This window comes from Sebastes fasciatus, chromosome 9 (assembly GCF_043250625.1).
Source record: "Sebastes fasciatus isolate fSebFas1 chromosome 9, fSebFas1.pri, whole genome shotgun sequence".
Lineage (NCBI taxonomy): Eukaryota > Metazoa > Chordata > Actinopteri > Perciformes > Sebastidae > Sebastes > Sebastes fasciatus.
The window spans coordinates 11,900,095-11,923,372 of record NC_133803.1 but is presented as its reverse complement, the minus strand read 5'-3'; the positions used below and the strand labels follow the sequence as shown (position 1 = coordinate 11,923,372).

The 23,278-nt window shown below is 40.3% G+C and overlaps 1 protein-coding gene across 4 annotated transcripts in view; it reads right to left on the bottom strand.

Moving 5' to 3' along the window:
- Positions 1-23,278, bottom strand: part of LOC141773910 (protocadherin-15-like) — a 316,265-nt gene that overhangs the window by 85,907 nt on the left and 207,080 nt on the right. For all 4 annotated transcript variants that reach the window (XM_074646072.1, XM_074646070.1, XM_074646069.1 and 1 more), the window contains 4 exons: positions 19,845-19,973; positions 10,235-10,540; positions 6,182-6,412; positions 883-999 (listed from right to left, as the gene is read on the bottom strand). In XM_074646072.1, the coding sequence (XP_074502173.1) occupies positions 883-999; positions 6,182-6,412; positions 10,235-10,540; positions 19,845-19,973 (783 nt within the window). The remainder of the gene's footprint in view (positions 1-882; positions 1,000-6,181; positions 6,413-10,234; positions 10,541-19,844; positions 19,974-23,278) is intronic.

Genomic DNA, 23,278 nt, shown 5'->3' with positions numbered 1-23,278 from the left:
GGGCCACTAATAACAAGCATTGAGTCCATCCACACAGGACTTCACTGGAAAACACTTTCAGAGCTGGAGGTTATTAGGGCAGGGCAGGGAGGTAACTGGGGGATACCTATTCCCTTTTTTTCACAGAGAAAATTTGAAAATAAATAAGAAAAGACACATGGTGTTATAAGAGAAAAAGCTGGTTTGGTGAGGTGTCTATAAAGGGAAAAAAAAGTCTGTAGCATAACCAAAAAGAAAGAGAAGATGTGAGCAAGAAGACTTGCTGACTCACCAAGTGCGGTAAAATATTAAGGTGGGTGGTAGTGCCAATAAAAGAAGTTCAGCTGAGGTGAATGATCTGGAATTAAAGACTCTCTGGACATGTGCTATCCTCAATATACATTGCACGCTATTGGCAGACTCAAAGCAATAAACTAAAAAAGCCATATGATGTAGTCTCAGTCACAATTTCTCTTTGGCATTGTGTCATTTTGTTCTTTGGTTTGCAGATTCCATAAAAAGGAGAAATACATCTTCATAGCTCCAATCCCAGGAGAAGCTGCTCAGATATAGTGGGGTGAAGGAGTCTGAGGAAACATGACGCTGTCTGAGGCAACTGATAGATGACTCATACAAGCCAACACGATCTATACACACAGCGCTGTAGCTCTAATGAGAACATCGGAGTATTGAAAACATCTTTAAAATGCGTAGCGTGAAATGCTACGGCTGAAATTGGCTGATGTTCTGAGAGCAAAACATGTAGTGTGCTGCTACCTTCATTAAAGAAACAGATGGAGTCAACATGCTACATGTGCTTTGAAATGTTACCACCAATGTTGAGTACATTACATGTTTTATGTATGGAGTGTGACATATGACAGATGTATTTTTTATACTCACTGGTGGGTCTTGGTCCTGAGCAAAAACAGTTGCGATGACCGTTCCTTTCTCTGCATTGGGTGCCACCATGCCCTTATACAGGTCTTGGGTAAAGATGGGGGAGAAGTCATTCATGTCCTAAAAACAAAAAGAGATTCCATGAACCAGTGGTTGAGTTAGACTTTGTCTTTGTCCATCATTTTGACGGACAGGGTTGTAATAATGATTACCCGTCATTTTAATTTTCATTGCTTAATGACAATAATGCATAGGCCTATTTAAAGGCAGAGTCTTTGATTCCAATCCAATACACTGAGGCTTAAAGCCTCGGACACACCAGGAACGTCAGGAGCGCGTGGCGGCTGCGTGGCGGCTGCGTGGCGGCTGCGTGGCGGCTGCGTGGCGGCTGCGTGGCGGCTGCGTGGCGGCTGCGTGGCGGCTGCGTGGCGGCTGCGTGGCGTAGTGGCTACGTGATTCATGCGTCGGGCGTTCACACCAGCTGCATTTCAGCTGCGTGTCAGCCTAGTGTCTGCTGCTGCAGCTGCTGCTGTCAGCCTTTTCTTTCTACATAGAGTTTGCCTTTTAATTCATTTCATTATAAATATCATTTATATTTATTTTAGACTGAGAAAGGTTAAGAAACTTGTGGTAATTTGTAAATAATAGTAATAATCCACAATTAAAACTCTGAACTATATTCATTCATGGAGCTCTCCAAGTCACTGCATGTTCTAGAACACTGTCCGGCACATATTTCAGAATAAAAGCCTTGTTTTAACAAATGAAGGAATTCTTTCCACAGAGTGTGACGCGCGTCTCACGCGGGCAGTGTGGCTACTCTAACCTGTTAACACGGACACCGAAATAAAAAAAACAACAGGTAACGCAGCCGCCACGCGCTCCTGACGTTCCTGGTGTGTCCGAGCTGTAAGGCATAAAGAATATAGGCGGTCGCCTAGGGCACCACCTTCTGGGGGGCTATGGTCGCCCTCTAAAAAAGAGCTCTTCCTCATTTTCTGCATTGAGGTAACAAATGAACAAATAAGGAAAGAAAAAAAGAAATACACTTTTCACTCCTGTAACACTCGTAGTGAACTTGTCTAAACACTTTTAAGCCAACAGCATCGGAGACCAATTGTTTATTTATATTATAATAAATAGTTATTTATGAAAATAAAAATCGTAATTTTTGTCTTAAAACCACTGTGATGTCTGATGTGTGGTATGGTAGTGGTTTACGGGGCTAAGGTTAGGGTTCAAGGGGTTGAACACTAATCCTAGAGCGGCAAGGGAGGGGGCTCCAAATCTGATTTTGCATAGGGCACCAAAAGGGCTAGAGCCGGCCCTGAATACACTTTTGTCAAATTCAGCGAATATCTCATCACGGTCCGCTATCTGTCCGTTCTATGGATCCAGTGTTCATACATAGCTCTATCTTTTTTTCAGTAAATGACTGACTCACAGCAGCACACACGCGGCGCTCGCTGTGTGCGTGTGTGTTTTTTAATAATTAATATACAGAACAAGCTTATAGATTATGCATTTATAAAGTCACAGAGAGAAAAGATGAACAGACAACACCGACTGTGCGGTCTCTTTTCATGTCAACACACACAAAGCAGACGAGGGATTTTTTTTCTTGCAATCTTTGCCTTGGACAGACAATTTTCACGGCCGTTTCATTTTGTTCTGAGGGCTGAACCCGCGCTCTGCTGCCACACTGGAATTACCAAACTCCTTGAACGAGGGATTTCCCGATCCTGCGGGCACTCGCTTCACCGAGAGGAAATCCCCCAGCATGCGCTCCTTCTGCACCAGCGGCGCAGCTGCATCGGCACAACCCGAATGGTCACAGACGTGTTCCAAGGCCTCCTCCAGTTGGTCAAAATGACGGACGGCCTTCAAATTGTTCCATCATTATTAAAAAAATTCAGTCAATGAAGGAAAATATTTGGTTAATGCGACCTCTGCCATAAATATAGGTGTTATTGACATTTGTAACCATGGTTATATTGCAGTTATATGACATGATTGATTCAGCACAGTACAAAACGTTCAGCTACGCTGCAGGTTAACAGATTTTAGAGAACGGGCAAGACAGATATCCCTTCGTTGACGGATCAGATTTGGCAATAAAAGGGTCAAATACATTTATCAATGCATTCTACTTCTACTTTTGCTGATGCTGTCTGCATGCAGAAAGAATAACATTGTGCAGTGCAGATTTTGCAGCTGCAGCTTTGTTTGATTTCAGCCAACACTTTCTGTGAGTTATTGTGGATTCAGGCAAAATTTCCCACTGCAGTAATCCACCATGCCACAGGCTTTAAGAACTCTGCATCTGAGCTCAATGTGATCCCATATGAGCATATGCATATACGGTTTACTGTAATCGCACCATTGCAGATGAAATTAATACATCCATATTCTAGATTTAAAATATTAAATTAAAAATCAAAATAAATATTGTGGCTGGCTGATTAAAACTCAAACTACATTGTGTAGCCTAAATTGAACCAATACAACATTTTTCTTTTTTGTGTTAATGAATTGGCAATTAATCACAACATCTTATTGAATTTTGACAGAATACTGCGGTGAAATTAAATAATTCATAACAAATTAATTTTCTCTTTGTGTTTGGTTTATCTTTACTGATGTACACATTCCTCTCGAGAGAACCTGATGAGAACTAAAAGCTGTTAATTGTGTCAAGGCTTCGAATGGTTATAAGCAATATACATTTAATAACCGTTTTATTCTCTCAAGAGATCTCAAGTTAATGGAGCTTGAATCTTAAGGACCCTTATGTTTTACTTATGTATTACGCCTTGTTAAGACGACAACCATTTCTGTTTTACTTGGATGTACAATCCGACGTTTAATGGAAGAGAAAGTGATCTCTTATCCCGTCTTTTCTACCCCTTTAGGCGATGAAGCAGTTTTATGGCCAATATGGCCGTTAATATTCCAGAATTCTGGCCATATAAAACAATTACCGGACATATGTTTTAAAATACCATATAATAGCCTACATTTGACATGACTTGAAAATCAATTAAATAAAGAAGCAGTCTAAAAAATAAAGTAATAGGCTGGTTGGTCCGATTCCCGCCTTTGTGAAATTCAAAATAGTGTTGTCGTTGACGTCCAAATTATCATTAATATCTTGCCGAAACATTGCGTACCTTCTCTTCCCCTCTGTCTCTCTTTCAAACATGCAGGCACTCACAGCGAGCACGGCGCCGTGCTCCTCGTCCAAAATCCAAAAGTCCAAAATGTATATAAGAAATATAGATGTAATCATTATTTATATCATCCTTATAGTGGCTTGGTACGAGCCACTTTGTTTGTTTTGCATTTACACAGTCAGCTGGCTGTGTGTGAAGATTGGCTTTTTTGTTTTTCAGCTCACATACAGAACGGACAGCCAGCGGACCGTGAGGAGATATTCGCTGAATTGGATTAGAATCACAGCGGAGTGGAGGCATTTAAACTTTTGTACAACACAAGTAGCCTATATACTTAAGTTGTCTTGGCAACATATCTTAGAATATTAGACTATTTAATATGATATTAATTAATTTTATTATTTGGCATATTTCCCAACGAACATTTTGGCTGTTGATTAATCAATCTGCCGGACAACTACACATGATACCGGCTAACATAAACCCTGGTTGGGATTCAGTGATATACTGTTCCCCAGATAACATGTGGGAACTTAACATCACTACTGCTTTTAATCGTCTTCTCTCTGTAAATAATGCACAGTAGAGCTCTACCATTTCACGGGCCTGCAAAGAAGTGAAATCGTGTTAACTGTGCAACCCCTTGCTTTGCTTTGTGAGGAATGGAAACTCAGTAAGCCATTCACATATCTCTCAGGAATAGGTTATCTCTGTAGTATAACTGCTGGAGCCTGATCTTCCTTTTTTCTTGACTTTTCTCTTTACCTTGCCCTGTTTTGACTGAGCCATGGGCAACAGTATATGTTCTATAAACTCAGTGGTGGAGGGCAGCCTCACTTTGATCTATACACAGGTTTAGTGTTTCCTAGCAGAAAATCTATGATCCGCCTCTTACTTTGAACAACAATGCCTGATCCTTGTGCTGCAAGTGTTCGCGGGATGCGAGCACAGACACACCTGTGTTTGCTTATAACATGCATGTGCTCTTTACAATATCTCCATCCATGCACGCACATACTTACAAACACAAGGTGTCTGTCTTACAATTTCTGAAGTACGAGAATAGAACAGAGATTGGGAGACTCGTTCGGAACAGAAAAAAAGACACGCAGGACACTCAATCCATCACTGCAAGGCATCCGACGAAAGAGACAACAACAAAACAATACAGGGGAAATCAAACGCAAACGACTTCAAATAACCCTCTGGAGGTGTTATATGAGGAAGGGAATGGAATCAGTTGAATCAGCTCCAACTCCTGTCCCCGAGAAGCCTGCGCGAATCTATTAGGCTCATTCGAATTCATGTCTGCCATTTCAAATAGAAGACATTGGTTTGATATCGGCGGCTGTGCAACGCCTTATCCTATCAAACGCAGTTCCTAGGTGACAGCACGAACACTGCAACAAAGCTTGTCCTTATCAGAGGACAAACTCGCTCTACAGGTTGGCAGGCCACGTACAGTAGCGAGCCTGCTAGAATAAACTTCCTATTCAGTGTAATAGAGAGAGCTTAATTCCGCAGACTTCGAGACAGTCACTAGGGGTGGACTGAATTCATACACAGAGATGATTGTGAATGCACACAGAATTACTCGCGGAGCAAAAACACACACACAAACGTGCACGCACATGAATAGTAGCACAACATAAGGCGTCTAATCCTTTTGTTGGGATTCAGCTGTTAATCTCTTGAAAGGTTGTAAAGGGAATACAAGCTCCTGAAAAACCTGACATAATTGCTGTCACAAAGCTCATTCAGATGTGGAATAGCATTGTGTGCAAGGCAGAAACACCTATCCATCAAATACTCTTTGTCCCGGTGATGCTACCAGGGCAACCAGGTCGGGAGGCCGCAACATGTTTTACAAAAGGAGATGCATTCAGCTCTCACGCTGATTGGAATAAAACTGACTTCACAAAAGCAGCGCAGGTGCAATACTGTAGAATATGTCTACAATCCCCTTTTGGACTATGGCTTAGAAGAGGTATTACTGCTGCAAAGCTCCGCTAATGAGTCACCACATATTCACTGCCACTGCTGCTGCCCCTCAGGGACAATGAGGATAGATGGAGGGAGAATAGATCACCGAGAGGTTGCCGCGGACTGACTATCCGGGGGGCTCTTACCGTGATGCGGACCGTGACGGTAGCCAGCCCTGGGGGCGTGACCCCTCCTTGGTCGACAGCTTCCACCTGGAAAGTGTAAGAGGTCCCCATGCCCATAGCTGCCAGGTCCTCAAAGTCCAGGGTCTGCAGCATGGCTAACTCCCCCGTGACGGGGTTCAGAGAAAACAGCTGCCTGGCCGATTCGGTCTTGATCCGATACGTGACTTTGGAGAAGAGGTCGGAGTCCACCGCCTACGAGGAGGAAGAGGAGAGGGATGAAAAACAGTTATACAGTGGAAACCGGTTATAGGGATCACGGTTACATTGATCAACCGGTTATATGGATCAAAAAGCTTGGGACAGAATCACTCCTTTACAAACGCTGTTTAAATAATTTGCATATTGTAATAAAGTAGTCTGCTTACAGTGTTCATTTTAGGTCTTTTCATACATGACAACATATAGAAAAACATTTTTAAACTAGGGCTGGGCGATATGAGAAAATCAAATATCACAAAGTCTTTTTGACAAAATACCTTGATATTGATATTGCAACGATATTGTAGGGCTGACCATCTGCTGCTTTCACAAAATATTTACACAATGAGATTTTTGATGAATAATCTTCAGTAATGTTGATATAAAGTGTAAAAGAAAAATAATAGAACAGCTACAACAGTCTGGTAAGTTCAGAAAATGACATCACTTTATTGTTATGTAGCCTATAAAACCAGGAAAAGACAACACTTATGCCATATCACGATATTACAATATCTAAAATCTAAGATGATATCTAGTCTCAAATCTCTATATAATATCGATAGATTGCCCAGCCCCATTTCAAACTACGTTAGACTAACGCTAATTTAATTTTTGTTTTGTTTTTCTACTTTACTCCCATGATATTGTGCCTCGCAGACCGTCTGCTTTCCGGCTGGATACCTGTGCTGCATGCACATCGATATCACAACAGGAAAAGGAAAGTAATTTTCTGAATGAAAAACTAATGTGAACAGGGAAAGCACTTGTGGTTGAAGCCGCCCTCGTCAAGTGGATTAATAATGCCTCGTCACGTAATGCCCCAAAAGTGAAAATATCTCCCTCCATGCCGCTACCAATTGAGATAACGAGGAACGGGGCTCCGTTCGCGCTGCAGAGCCGGCCAAAAACGACAATGCCTCACCCTCGATGGAGGGAAAAGGCAGAAGAATCGGCAGCGAGGCAGTAAATAGCGAAGCGGTCCGTTTCATTACTTTGTATTCATGTAAGAAATAAACAAATGTCAATTAGATGGTAATCTGCATGAGAAATGATGCACAACAATAATTATAATAATCATCCGCTTATAGTGATCAATGTGACCCAGACGGACTTGATCACTATAAGCAGTTTCCACTGTATTACATTAAAGAAAACAGAGGAAATGAGTGGAGAAAAAGTGGGGTGATGTAAAGAGATAGAGGAAGAACCACATGCAACCTTATAAATTTATATACGTATAAGCGCTGTGGGTGTGAACAATGAATATTAATGTTACTATTTTAATTCTGCGTTTTTATGCTGCAGGGAACACTAACATCAATCATTAATAAGTTCTGATTAAATTAAACCACTAAGGGGAGCTTAAGTTGGTCCTCATTGCATAAAATCACAACTCTCAAAGTAGAAAGAATTGGCAAAGACTACTGCGATAGGAGATGATTAGATGCGGTATATGGATGCTGGAAACCATGTTGTTGTGTAGGTGCAGCCTCCACACACACAGTATTTTGGATACACAAAAAAAGATGAAATACATTCAGGTATAAGCAGTCGGGTTTCACGCCACCGAACTCATCCCTTCCTTTTTGCTCTTTAGGTGTCTTGCCAGCCACCCCATCTGTTTAGTGTTGAGGTGACGTTGTCAAGGAGATTAATGGTGTCACAGTGCCACTGTCACTCACACCCCTCGTTCTCAACCATCACCCCCCCTGCTTCTTACCCTCTTGTCTTGCTTTATCCCTTGCTGGGAAATGTCACTCACAATATGCCGGCAATTACTCGCCCCTCCGCTCTGTGTTTGCTTTGCATGCACATGTTTTTTCTTACGCTTCACTTCAGTGCAAAACACGTGAGCAAGTTGAAAAGTTTCTCAGAATGTGTGGAGCATTACATTCACGTTTGCCAGGACAGATGGAAAATTGATCCACTACTGAAGGCTGGTTATGACTTTAAAAATCTAGCTTCAAGTCTTATTCTGTTTGAGTGTAGGAATGCCCAAAGAGCTGTCGCGACAGGAGAACATTTTTTTTTCTCTCTGCTGTGTATATAATTATATTTTTAATCAATCTTTAGAAACACAGCACGTCCCCAAAGTCTGGAAGGATGCTGTTGTTGTCCCGGTTCCTAAATCAAAATGTCCCAAAATTTTAAATGATTTTAGACCAATTGCCCTGACCTCCATCATAATGAAAACTCTTGAAAAACTGGTAAGGTCAGAAATTTTAAACATCACCGCACACGCACTTGATCCGCTGCAGTTTGCATATCGGCCTAACAGAGGAGTGGAGGACGCCACACTCACTCTGCTTAACCTGCTTTTTAAACACCTGGAGGGAAATGGGTGTCATGCCCGGCTTTTATTCATTGACTTCTCCTCTGCTTTTAACACAATTCAACCACACATTTTAACCCACAGGCTGTTAGAACATTTTAACTTAAGTAACAACCTTGTAGGCTGGATTTTAGACTTTTTAACCAACAGAACACAGAGAGTCAGAGTCAATGGGTTTTTATCAAACAAAGTGGGCTCTTCAACTGGATCCCCACAAGGGTGTGTGCTCTCACCCTTGCTTTTTATTCTTTACACTAATATGTGTCAGAGCACTTTTAAAAATCGAACTATTTTAAAGTATGCGGATGACTCTGTTATTGTCAGTCTTCTTCAGGGCAATGAGAGCAGCCATGGCCCTGTAGTTGATGACTTCGTCAAATGGTGTGAAGAATCACATCTGCAACTAAACATTTCTAAAACCAAAGATATGGTCATTGATTTCAGAAGACATGCTTGTAAACCTGAAATCACAATTATCAAGGGTCAAACTGTCGAACATGTGCAGTCATACAAATACCTTGGGACCGTCATTGACACTAAACTGAACTTTGAGGCAAATTGTGAAGCCGTATGCAAGAAGGGGCACCAGCGCCTGTTCTGCTTGAGGAAGCTGTCCCACTTTCACATTGAAAAAAACATAATGACGCTATTTTATCGTGCTTTTATTGAGTCTGTTTTATCCTTTGCACTAGTGTCATGGTTTGGTACTCTGCCTCTGAAGGACAAAAATAAGCTGAGTCAGATTATTAAATGGTCCAGTCGGCTGATTGGCGAGTCACAGCTGAGTTTAGAGTCTCTGTATACCAGACAGTTACAGCGGATAGCCAGCTACATTTCACAAGATGACTCCCATCCTCTGTCGGGTGAATTCCAGCTTCTCCCATCTGGTCAGAGGTTTAGGGTCCCAAAGTGCAGAACAAAGCGCTACAGGAACAGTTTTGTTCCAGCTGCGATAGTTCACTTAAATAAGTCATAGCAGTTTTTGCACATACTTGTTTATGGAAGTTTATCCCTTTTCTCATTTTATTGTGTCTTTTCTGTCCTGATATTTCAGTAGTGTTTTATACTGTTGTTGTGGCCTTCTCTTTTTGCTGGGTCCTGTTTCCAGTAAGCCCTTGAGTACCCCTTGTCATGTTTTTGGTATGTCTGTCTCTTGTCTGTGCTCTACCTCATTGTCGATACGGATGTCATCTTTTTTTTGCTGCAAAACAAATCTACCTACGGGTACAAATAAAGTCACCTGAACCTGATATAAGGCGGTATACTGTATGTTTCTTTCTCTGTAAATGTTTCCGCCTGGAAGCATTCGACATATAAACACTAAATTGCCTGCACTTGAAGTTAAATGATGCTAAAAGCCTGTTACTACAGCTGTTGTTTAAAGCGCTCGTGCTACATTATATAAAGGGAGACGGGAGACATTTAAGGATGGAAAGAGAACAAAAAACTCTGGCAAGAAATACATACACATAAGTACTCACGCTTAGCTTTAGGACCAGAGTTCCCACGGGGCTGTTCTCGGGTACGCTCACCACATACGTTTGCTGGGAGAAGACCGGGCTGTTGTCATCGATATCCATAACCTGGATTGAGATGGTCAAGGTTGTCCGCCGTGGATCCACTGCTCCATCTGAGGCCTCTACCACCAGGTCATATTGGCTCCTGAGCTCCCGGTCAAGAGGCACTCTTGTGTAGATGCTGCCGTTCGCACCGATTAGAAACAAGTCTGGATAATTCACGATCCGGTAGCGCACCTGGCCATTAAGCCCCAAATCTGGATCTGTAGCCTGGGGAGAAAGAAAATGATCAGAGGGCTCCATTATGTGTATATAAATTTTAGCTGACAAAGTTAACGCGATAATAACACGTTAATGCAAATTTGTTTTTGTTTTTTTCTTTAACGCATTAACACAACTTTCAATTTTTAATTAACCTCTTCAAAATCCAACGGGTCCGGCCACTATTTGATTTTTCGGAGGTTGCAGCAGGATCAGTTTTTAAACAAGAGTGAAATCACTGGCTTCACATGAAACTAGAAATTCTTATGAATCCATTGGTGTAATGTCACGCAAGCTTGTCGGGAAATGGGTTAATAATGCTCCAAAGTCACGTCAATTTCAAAGGGGTCCCTTGACCTCTGACCTCAAGATATGTGAATGAAAATGGGTTCTATGGGTACCCACGAGTCTCCCCTTTACATACATGCCCACTTTATGATAATCACATGCAGTTTGGGGCAAGTCATAGTCAAGTCAGCACACTGACACACTGACAGCTGTTGTTGCCTGTTGGGCTGCAGTTTACCATGTTATGATTTGAGCATATTTCTTATGCTAAATGCAGTACCTGTGAGGGTTTCTGGACAATATTTGTCATTGTTTTGTGTCGTTAATTGATTTCCTATAATAAATATATATATATACATTTGCATAATGCAAGCATATTTGCTCACTCCCATAAGATTATTAAATACTTGACAAATCTCCCTTTCAGGTGCATTTTGAACCGATAAAAATGTGTGAATAATTTGCGATTCATCATGATTAACTATGGACAATCATGCGATTAATAGCGATTCAATATTTCAATCAATTGACAGCCCTAATATAAGTATACTTATATTTGTTTACTCAGTGTAGGAATATAGTATACGCTTTGGTTGATCTGATGTCTGACATGTGCGGATTTTGCTGATGTAGCTTTCAACCAATCACCATTTAATTCTGCCAAGCTCCCAAAGCATGTAGGCGAACTACAATGACCGTAATTCATTGGTCTGTGCCAACGTAGATTGAAGAGAGACAAAGCATGAAATATAGCTTGAATAATCAGATGGAAGCATAATAGTCGGCTAATGTTGCAATGGCCATTATCTCACAGTGGACTGAGAGAGTGCGTACGTTGAAAAAAACTGTCAGTTAGTGGGCTCGCTAAACGAAACGTCAATAAAAAGTCATCAATAAACCGCCTTTCTCTCCTGAAGTAAACTGACAACCTGTGGGAAACACTGAGAATCCATTTACATACATCAATAATAACAGAGAGAGATAAATATTCACCGACACACAGCATAGGAATAAGACATTTTAAAACTGAAATGCAGAGGTATTTCCCCTTTAAGCAAACAGCTGTTGTGAGTTTGATGTGATCCATTAGAGTCTGGCTTTATCTCAACGCCTTCAATATTTACAGAGGCTTCAAGCACAAAGCCATGTAAGCTAGAGCGCCGCCTGCAACCGAGCGGAAACAACTGTCATGTGTTTGAGTCCCGTTTCCTGTTCTTCATATTGAGATTAGAGTCTTTGTCACAGACTCATATTAGTAATCATTTGTGAGTTCAAAAGGCCTGAACCCTTTTTCATGCAAACTCAAAAGGAAATCCTTGAATGCTCAACCACCCTTTAGTAAGATACACGTCATTCTTTTAATTAATTAAAAGAGTTCAATAACACACTACACTACTGTGATGATCCTGGAGGGTTGAAATTAGTTATCTGCTTTAAGCATTTTAATTCCTATGTGGATATGAAGGTCATTATTACGCCTGTGTTAATATGTGTGTGTGTGTTCATACTTCAACGGTCTCCTGTGTGGTGGTAATTCTTTGTTGTAATTGAGAGAGAGGAAGGAGGAAAGGAAAAAAAAAACAAGAGGGAGATCAAGCCACATTTCGTCTGTCTGTTTGGCAATATTTTATCAGTGCAAGTAAGGACAAGGCAGCACAAAGAGGGAAAAAAGAGGAACAGTTGAAAAGGGAGGAGGATACACATATGGTTCTAAAAGCCAAGACCAATTTGTTTTACACGGAGTGTCTGACAAATACTCAAAGCCAAGGCTAAAAATTGGACCTCGGCATTAAGCCTTTGCAAAACAGACTAAAGCACATCATGTCAATATGTGCATACGGATCACCACTTCTCTCCAGTGATTACATAACAAACATTCGCACTGCTCCTTGCCTTGTAAGGGGTGTAATCCAATTAATTCACAGCCAATAAAGTCAAATAACAAATACGCATATCAGACTGTATGTATTATAAAGGTCTGTGCAGATCAGGTCAGGTCCCACGCGGCCTGCAGCAGATGTTGGCAGACATAACAAACACGGGCGGTCACGTTGTGATGCCTTGGCCTTGTTGGAGACTGTGAAGACACCGGTCTGTTCGCCCAAATTATTAGCATAAAATTATTTGGCTACTTTCTGACTAGTTGGATTGAAATCATAGCTCATCATCTTCCCAACGCTGTAACAGCTTGTGTACCAATCTTTCACATGGTTTTTCAATCAGGAAAGTGATGGTAACTGGCACGGACTTTGGATTGTGAGCTGGTGGGCACGTTCGGTAAATCTATTGTGGGAGCGGAGGAACATCCTGCAGGTGTGGGTGATTGCTTGAGCAGGTGGCTGCAGTCTTAAAAAAAAACAGACACACGCAGTCCTCTAATATATAGTACCTGAGAAAATGTGTCTGTTTGTATGCTGCCTGCCTCGTTCCAGTGTTTTTTTACTTGTTGCATTTACAAAACGAGCAAATTCATCTTGCTTTTGATGATTAATGTTAAAACCTAAAAATGTAGTTTTCTCGTTACACCCCGGGCACAGTATATTCAAACATAGAATTAAGTTGTCAGCCTCTTAAAACCAAACAAATAGGTGTGATAACTGCATTGCGTGTTAACCAAGTGAAATGCATGATGTCAATGCTTGCAAATGTTTTCAGTTAGGAGCAAAGATAAAACCGTCACACTCACTTTATCAAGGAATCTGCTCGGCGGAAAATAAACGGCATTAAGCTCAACCGCCTCTCCAATTAGCAACAATTCTACATGACGCTTCCATGATGTGTCTAACACGAATGCTAATCAATTTGTCCTCCGGTCATCTGCGCGTTCAGATTATGGCTCCCCGCTGTGAGCGCACAGAATGGGCTGGTATGCTCTGGGATTTGTCAGTCACAGCACAAATGACTCAATTAGCACAATAGCAATGCTGTCAATTGTGATAACCTAGTAAATCATCCCCAGTCTCTGTGAGTGTGTGTAAAAATAAGAACAGGTGGGAACCGGTTCCAATTACTGGAACGATAATCCAAAACGCTTTAGGGCTAGCATTAAGCTACTTAATAGCATTATGCATTTGCACTGCAGTCATCTTCACCGTTGGCAATTGCCTGGAGCCTTGTGGTTGACTGCGTAATAACTCCCTCTCTGCAGGGAAACTCAAGGCGCAACAGGAACAAACTGAACTGATTTTACAGTAACACATGACATTTAAATGTGAAACAATCAAGACAAAAATAGAAGCTTATATCAAGCAGTCTGTATCTCATCCATTCCTTCATCTGCCTCTTGACTTTTACTTAGCGTGTCATGTGACAGTGAGCTGGAGCCAGGGTAGTGTTCTGACAACATTTGTTCAATAAAACTAACTGTAAAGACACTTGCACACAAAGCTCCAAAACAAATATTCACATTACAAGATGTTATTCAGACCCGCGGAAAGAGAGCTGGCAGTTACAGAACATTTGTCAGCCCATCAGGCCGGGTGATGAAACATAGAAAAATACTGAAGTGGTGTACTTTAAGTGACGGCGATGCTTTGGCTCTACAACTTTTTGCTTTTCCCATTTTCTGGCGTGTGTGACTCCCGGTTTATGAACTCGACAGATCTAATATTCAACAACTGGCCTCTTCGTTCTTTGTTGGAACCTTAGATTGTAGAGTTTTTTAAATAAAAAAAGACCTGACGTTTCTCCCTCTACATTTCAACATCATATCCTTCTTGACTGCTGTGCACCTCGTTGATGATTTACTGAGGCTAAGTGAGAGTTAAGAAATGGGAAAATGTGACAAAGGGGGGTACTTTTATACATTACAGTTATTGGTGTATTAAATGCCACATGTCTTCATGGCTGAAACGGGGTAATTTATTAACCTAAAGAAACCCACTTAGATCAGTTTTTGTCTTTTTTAAGGGGGTACATGGGGTCTTTAGGGAGAGATAGCAGGTCAACAGTAGATGTCACATAGAAGTGGTGTACATCATCTGAAAGCTTAATTTGAGGTGCAGCTAAGCACTGTGTGCCAAGTTGTTCTAGTCATAAATCAGAAATTAACATGAAATAATTAATTAATTTAAAAAAATTGTGAAAGTGTATAAGGGCTTAGAACATTATAAGAGAAGTATATGATGGCCATTCTCATGCAGTATCACGTCTCGTAGTTAGTTACACAGATTTGGTACTAAATTTAACCATTTTGTTACAACTTGAAAATAGATCAAATTGATCAAAAATCCCTCAGAATACCAGAGCTGGAGCTGATCCCAGCCGACATTGGGGGAAGGCGGGGTATACCCTGGACAGGTCGCCAGTCCATCGCAGTCCATCGGCTTACACATAGAGACAGACAACCATCCACTCTCACATTCACACCTACGGGCAATTTTAGAGTCAACAATTCTTTGGACTGTGGGAGGATACCGGAGAAAACACGGGGAGAACAGGCAAACTCCGCACAGAAGGTCCCCAAGCCGGATTAGAACCTGCGACCCACTAGCTGTGAGGCGCGAGTGATAACCACTGCACCACTGTGCAGCCCAATAGGAAAAATTATGGATGGAAGCATGGCGAGCACTTCTGTTGTGTAAACTGCTCAGAAACCCCCTTATTATCAATCTACCTAGGAAAGCCATCCATCCTCTGAATGCCCTAGGTCTTTAGTTTGTGGTTGTAAAGTTTCATGAGGCTGTGATTAACCTAGAAGTGCCCAAAACTGCATAGGATTAGCATAAAGTGGGCATGTCTATAAAGGGGGGACTCATGGGTACCCATAGAACACATTTTCATTCAGATTAACCTCCTTCCCGACAAGCCAGCATCACATGGTTGGTACCAATGGATATCTTAGGTTTTCTAGTTTCATATACTATCGGTATCTTCACTCTAACTTTAAAACTGTTAAAGACAGTAATGTTAGTCGGGATCGCCCGCGATCCCTTGTGTCTCACAGGGTCATGAGCCTAAAGCTATTATATGAGTATGAGTAGTCTGCCAGGCCTTGCACCTTGCCTGTTAACTACACATAACATTTTAGAGAAAGACAATAACACTTCACAACCGATTACAAAGACACTTAACAATTGTGTTATCTATGCTGCCCAAGTGTTATCCTATTTTGAAGCCTCATCCTGAAGGGCATTATCTCCTCAAATACTGTTTAATGAGCATGATCTCTTAGAAGACAAGGATGTGCTCCTTGAAGCACATGAAAAACGAGGAAAATGTCTTTTTCTAAATCTATGTTTTAGCCAAAGAATTTCTGATTTAATTAAAAGACTTACCCTTTTCTACTGCACCTTTTAAACCGAGGCAACTCAAAGTGCTTTACAAAAGGCATAAAAATCCATTTACACAACAATGTCAATGAAAATGGAAAATGAAAATGAAAATAAATTGAAATAGGAAAAAAATTAAATAAAGATATAAATGAATAAACAAAGGGATTGTAGAGTTATAGCAGAGTTCTAAAGTAGTAGTAAATTATTATGTAGACACAGAAAAGCATAGTTTTTTTATTTAGATTTGAAAGTGGCTAAAGTTCGGCAAGTTTTCATCGTTGTGCAGGATAGAAGCTGAAAACAGCTTCACCACATTTGTTTCTGACTCGAGGCACTGCTAGATGACTGCTTCCTAAAGGTTTAAGGAACCTACTGGATTTACATTCTTCAAGCATATAAAAAAATGTATTTATGACATAAGTCATGAAGTGATTTTTAAAATAATAACAGCTCTAAAATATATTTTATGACTACTGGACCTGGAAGCCAGTATAAAGATTCAAGGTTAGGCATAATGTACTCCTGACTCTTGTTAACAGCAGTTGAGTGGTTGAAAGACCAGATAGCAGAATACAGCAGCCATCCATCCAGCATGGGCTAAAGCCATTAATGAGGATGTGGAACCTCTAATTCTTACTATGTGTTTTGGATGACAAAAAAACTTTTGGGTTATTTGGTGCTTGATATTTGGTCTTTATCGCCCAAAGAATAAAAGTGAGCAATAACTTTTCCTCCTTGTTGATATAAAGAATTATATACATTTCTTATATAGAAATGTTACCTCTGTTTTTTCCTTCTGTAACTGAAATCACATCCACTTGTTTACTCATTCTTAGCACTGACCCAATAAGTCTATATGAGCACAGTCTTTTGGTTTATGAGCAAAGTAAATCTGGGTGTCGTCTGCGTAGCTACGGTGAGGAATCCTACGGTCTTGCAGAATTTTTCCAAAACGCAGCATAACAATTCAGACAAAAGAAAGGTGTCTACAGTCAACCATCAGCAACATCTCTAATGTGACAAAAAGGTGAAAACGGCATGTCCAACTCGTGGTATTTTCATATTATCTAATCTAGTGTTTCCCAAACTTTTTTACTGGGGATCCACTTTTAAAAATGACAAACCATCGCAATCCAATTCACTTGACCATTTTTACTGCTATTTCCGCATCACCATCATCTTGAATAAGTAAACCGGCTATTGTGAAGAGAGACGTGTTTAATAAATCACAACTTTGTTTTATGCCTGTGTTATTGAATAAAATACACATGTTAAATGCTTTATAAATGAGACCAACTTAATGCATTTAGGCAGAGTTAACAGGCTCCCGTTTTTCTCGTCTCATCAGTAAAACAAACAGAATGTACGCTGGCCTTTCATATTAGATTCATGTTATAAGTAGGCTGCATTATCAGAACAATACGAACATTCAGGCTCCTTCATGTGGCTTAAAGGTGTACTGCATATATAAATGTTAAATAAAAGACTAGGAAGAAATTCTGCACATTTATTTGGCAACTCAAATAAAATCAACCCAACCCAGACTTTGGGAAGGACTGATCTAATACATTGGAGGATCATGAAATTCATTACTTTGTGTCTACTATATGTAACCTGTGTTTGAGAGATTGTGTTTATTACCTGAGGTTTTATGAAAAAAGTGTTGCATCAAAAAAAAAGGCCTCCATCCCTTCTTGATCAGCTACAACAGGCTAAGCTGTAGCCTCTCTATGAGCATGTGCATGGAGAGCAGGATTGTGTTGAGCCAAGTACTTTAATGTACTTTTCTTTCAGTCAGAAAGGCACAGCCTCAGCTCAAGTTGGCAAGGTGCCAGCTGAGAAAACCTTCCGAGGCAGGACAGAGAGAGAGACGGTAGGGTGGGCTAAGCCCTAATCTAGCTGCTGGCTGCATTTGTGAGGAAAGACTTAGGAGTTAGCTTTACCTCATTCAAACACCAAGCTTCCTTCACATGTCCTTTTGTCTTATTTCACAGTTCATAAACTCGCAACATTTTCTGGTGGTCTATTTTATTACCCCCTGAAAAGTGTAATGGGATAGCTAATGTTAAAAGTATACATCCTGAAAGGCGGCTAATGTGACTCATATGAGAGTGCCTGTTTACCCTTGGCAAATTTATTGTTAGCATAAGCAATCACAAGGACATGACAGGGGATTGAAAAATTACAGAAACAAATACTTGAATTAAAGGGGATTTTTGAAGTGATCACAAAAATATTTGAACTTTCCTATTGCTAAAAATGTAAACCCACAAACACTTTCAGGGTTTCCGGCAGCATATTGCAAGCCTGGCAGCCCACTGGGCCTGAATTGACTCCCCGTCGGGAACTAAGCATCGGGGAATTACAAATTTTTAAGATGTCTTTTAAACTAGAATGTGTTGTGTACAAGTAGCAAACTCCTTTAAGGAATAACTGCATAGGTTGTGTGCTTAACGTTAGCGAGTGTCGGTGTGCGGTACAGACAGATAGACAGAGACAGAGAGAGAGAGTGAGGGAGCGTGTCTGTGACGGACTGACGGCGAGTATGAAGATAACAGTATAGTGTAGCGGTGCAGTTTGTGTACGGTTTAGGCTGTCGGTGAATAAATGCTGCAACTCCTCAAGACACAAGCCAAGCTCCCGTGTCTTGCTTGCCATACTGTGTTTACTGAAGGGGTTAGCCCCAAAGTTAGGCACAACTTTGGCTCAGGCTCGCTTAAGGTGGGGTGTTAAGGTGGATCGGCGCAATTCCCATTATGATATAGTAATGGAAACCCTGACTTTAGTGTCTACCTAAAATGAAGATGAAGATATTTTGGAGATACAGAAAGTGAAATTACAAACCAAATGTGGAGAGCTATTGTCTTGTCCAAGACACATTGATGCATAAAATAGCAGTGCAACTCACTAACTCAAGAATTACCCAATCTACTGCACATGTTCATTAGATTGGGTAACTCATTATCAAACTAATTACAGTCATTTATTATCAAAGTTATTTCTTAATTATCTCACTGTGGACCATGATTGTTCTAGTTTTTCTGATATTGTGAAGCTGCATCAAAGAGCGGTGGCTGAGACAACTTCCAAACTCAGACCAAACTCTTTTTTACAATATAAAGATACAGACTGATTCTGTAATATTGCCCAAACCCCCACGCAAATCCCCCCAAATGTTTCTTGGTTCACTGTTTTGAAACTTTACTTTGAACTGTATTGAGTTTCAAAACAGTGACTTGGGAAGAAATGTGGGGATTTGGGGACTCCATTACGTTTGAAAGAGAAGAGAAATACAGGCAATAAAAGACCAAGACCCCTGGATTGTATCGCCTCATCTGTCACTTTGTAAGCATGTACTGTATGTGCAGAAGATGTCTCCTGTCATTATGCCATGATTAATCCGCTGACAAACATCGGGCCAATTAATCTACAACAGTAATTAGAAAAGCCTGGCTGTTCAGTGGTGCTGAACCAAGCCAGTCAACAGGGATGCAGCTCTGGGTGACAAATCTGTCCAACAACATTGGCCATGTTGGAAAATGCCAGGTAATTGTTAAATGGACGACGACGATGAGGACTGAGGCACAGTTGTGACTCAGTGGTCAGTGCAATTTATGAGGGACGGCATGTGGATATACAACAGTGGAAAGAACACATTTGATCTACTGCAGAAGGATAAAAAAGAAGGGATATGTGGATGTTGGTGAAAACAGCAGCTTATTAATTTCAAAAGAACAAGACATCGTACTTACCATGACTTCTCCGACAAACAAATTGGCCTCTTCTTCTCGTACGGTAAAATTAGTGAGTATGGCGAGGTCAAACTCAGGGTCATTATCGTTGACATCAGTGACGACGATGTTCACAGTAGTAGTGGATGTCTAAAGAAAAAATAAATAAAGAGCACAATAAAGACCAATATTATTCAGTGTTCCTTTATATAGTATTTTTCTAAAAATAAAAAGACCATAAACACAGCATAAACCAAAGAAATAAAATAATATATTTGGATAATATTATGTGGTTAAAACTTGCAGCCAACTTTTAAATTAATAATTGATGTGTTGACTTAAATTCTCTCAAACTCATGTCAGAATTGTAGAAGCAGAGTGAAACAGGTCGACTGCTGAAAAGTCACTGATAACAAATAATGATTTTAAGAAGTACTTTGACCCTGTGAAAAGATGAACAAAATGGATTTTTCGACTAGAGATGGATAACAAGGGTGCTGTAGAGAAACAGCACAGATTAGCAGCTATGTTTTTATGCGTATGAATATGAACTTACATAATGAATAAAGACGTACCCAGCTTTTCTTTTATTATTGGTTAACAAAAGACAGTAGAATAGTATATTCTACTAATACATGAGTAGACAATATTAATGTTACTGCTGTCACAACAAAATTAGTACATTTAAGCAAAGATAATGGAGATTCTCTTGTTGGTATGCAGTGAAAATGTCATCAACCATCCAGGTAAATTAAACACAAATATAGTATTACTTTAGTTATGAAGTTAGAAGGTATTGCCAACTGGGTAAAGCAGTGTTTTCTCCAAGAAAATGGTAAGCTATAGTTTATTCCACATGAAGCCCACTTCTGCTATAATACGCTGCAGCACACTCTGCAAAGTGCACTCTAATATTCATAAATAGTTCCTTGTTCAAGGAAAATGCCAAAAACCATCCCATTACATAAAAAGCCGAATCACTTGGAACAATAGCTCTACCCTAAATGTAAAAAAAGTATTTTCAAATGTTGATTGCTGTTCAAATGTTGTTCTAGTTGTTGGTCACCCTACTGTAAGGCTTTTTAGTTGTCAGAGAGTTAAAAGTGCCGTGATTGATCTGGTAGATCATCCAAATCAGACAATAAACACAGGGCTTTCATCTAGGAGACCACTGTTTGTGTGCCACGTGTTAAGTTTCACTTTCACGTTACGATCAGCTGTTCACTCGTGTCCCGTGTTGACAACGTTCAGTTTCATTTTCACTTTACAAACGAAGTAGTTTTAAGCAGGGTGCGATTTGTGAAAACATCAGGGGGTGGGTGGGTTTCAAACGTTGTTATTCATGAAAATAAACTATGAAGCCTGCTAGGCTATTTCTTGTAGCTGGTAAAGTAACATTAATAAAAAAATTGTGAACTTTAATAAAATAATTTCATAACTTGAACTTAACCACTGCATTTGCATGGATATTTTAATCAAATTTTTTTTTCATTAAGTAGACCAATATTTTCACCCTCTTTGCCTTTCTCATGCAGATATAAGGGATGTAATCATACACAACCAAATAAAAGGTTAAATGCTATTTTAACATGCCAGAATTAAATCCCTCTCTTAGTAACATGGATAGCACCACTTGGCCAGGCATGCCAAAATACTTTTTTTATCCAACTTCAATAAATAGAAAATAATCTCAAAATGCAAAAAGCACAATGTGCTGTCAGGGCTACAGTATATGCCTGCTTGTCAGACTAAGAAAACAGTCAGTTTTGATGCCGGATTCAATCTTCTTTTTCAGCTTTCCTGGTCATATGCGCGTGTCACCCCTCTTTCACCCACATCTCTACAAGAGATAGTGGGTGATAGTGTTTGCACTATACTAGACAGTTCTCATGTTGCAGCACTTTACTCAGATATGTTTTAAAAGTATATTTATTTCTATTGGTGAAGTAGCATTAATCACGTTTAGGGGGGAGTGCATTTTTCCCCACCGGGGACAAAAAATAATTCAGCAGAGGCAAGTGACGCCAAGGGTAACTATGGTGGTTTTGATGCCAAAAATAAAGTGACGCCAAGGGGCATGACAAAGCGTCAGTATATGAGGAGTTGGGATGAGAACGTGTTGATAAACTATGCTGTCATAAGAAGGACATGGCCACTCGTGCTGTTGACACTTTCTGCCAATGATTTTTGTCAGCCGACATTATGATGGAACACTGATCTGCAGATGATAAAGCTTTTGTTAGCATTTGACCCGATGGGAATCAGATCAGATGTCTTGACAGCTGTTAGATGGATTGCCGTGACATTTTATATAGACATCCACAGTTCCAAGAGGATGAATTGTAACAACTTTGGCCATCCCCTGACTTTTCATCAGTAGCATCTTCTCAACACTGTAATTTCTACAAAACTTTCCCATCTAGTACAACCTCACAGAACTGCTAAGACGCTCCTAGTCTTGTTGGCACATAGAATACAAATTTGTGTGAAATTACTGACATCAACATAAATATAACCCCTGTAAAAGTGAATACAACTATTACATGTTTGGAGGAATACACCTACAAGCACTTACATACTATCAGTGACATCTTCCTTTCCCTGATTATACACTTTTACTTTTGGAGCAACGGTTCAACACAGCAAGGATGCAGAATTCTGTTACTCAAACAAATTCATATCAACACTGGCACTTTTTTTATGGCATTAGAGGATAGTCATAGTTGTAGACCATATTTTACTCATGTTCAAATTCTGTTTGTGTGTGTTTTGTATAATGTTCAGGTAGGGGTGGGCGATGTATCAAATAGAGTCGATATATTGAGGCTTGTTCTTTGTGGAATGTGGCAAATGACTATATCAGCAACATAGAGTATAGATATCAATTATAATATTTTTTTTAGATTCGCTTTGGTTGTTTCGCTTCTTCTGCGGCTCCCTCCCACAGACACATTACCCCTGGGCGAGTGTGTGTGGCGTATGAGCATGAATGTACGTATGGGGCGTGTTTTCGTATCTGGAGGGAAGCAGGGACCAGGAAAAGAGCCTGGAGAGAGCGGAAGAAGTGAAGCGCCTAAGCGAGGTTATACGTGTTGAGGTCCGAAAAGTTGATTGAAGATACCAGCATCCACTTAAAAAAAAAACCTTACCGCTTTTAATAATCACCACGGACTCTGAACATAATGAGACATACTGATTTTAAACTGCCCGTTGGAAGAATGAATATGTAAGAGTTTGTCCATCTGGATAAAAAGCTGTTTTCTTTTTTTAGAGCACGCCACTTATTTCTCCCAACTGTTGTCTCTTGTCTCGCCACTCCCGTGTGTGTGTGTGTGTATCTCACTCACTGACGCAAGTCGCAATGCTTATCGGAATGCACAGATTTGAGTAGCATCACATGAGAAGATTTACAATGCATGCAACTGGTCTGTGAGTTTCCTGGGCTGCTAAACCAG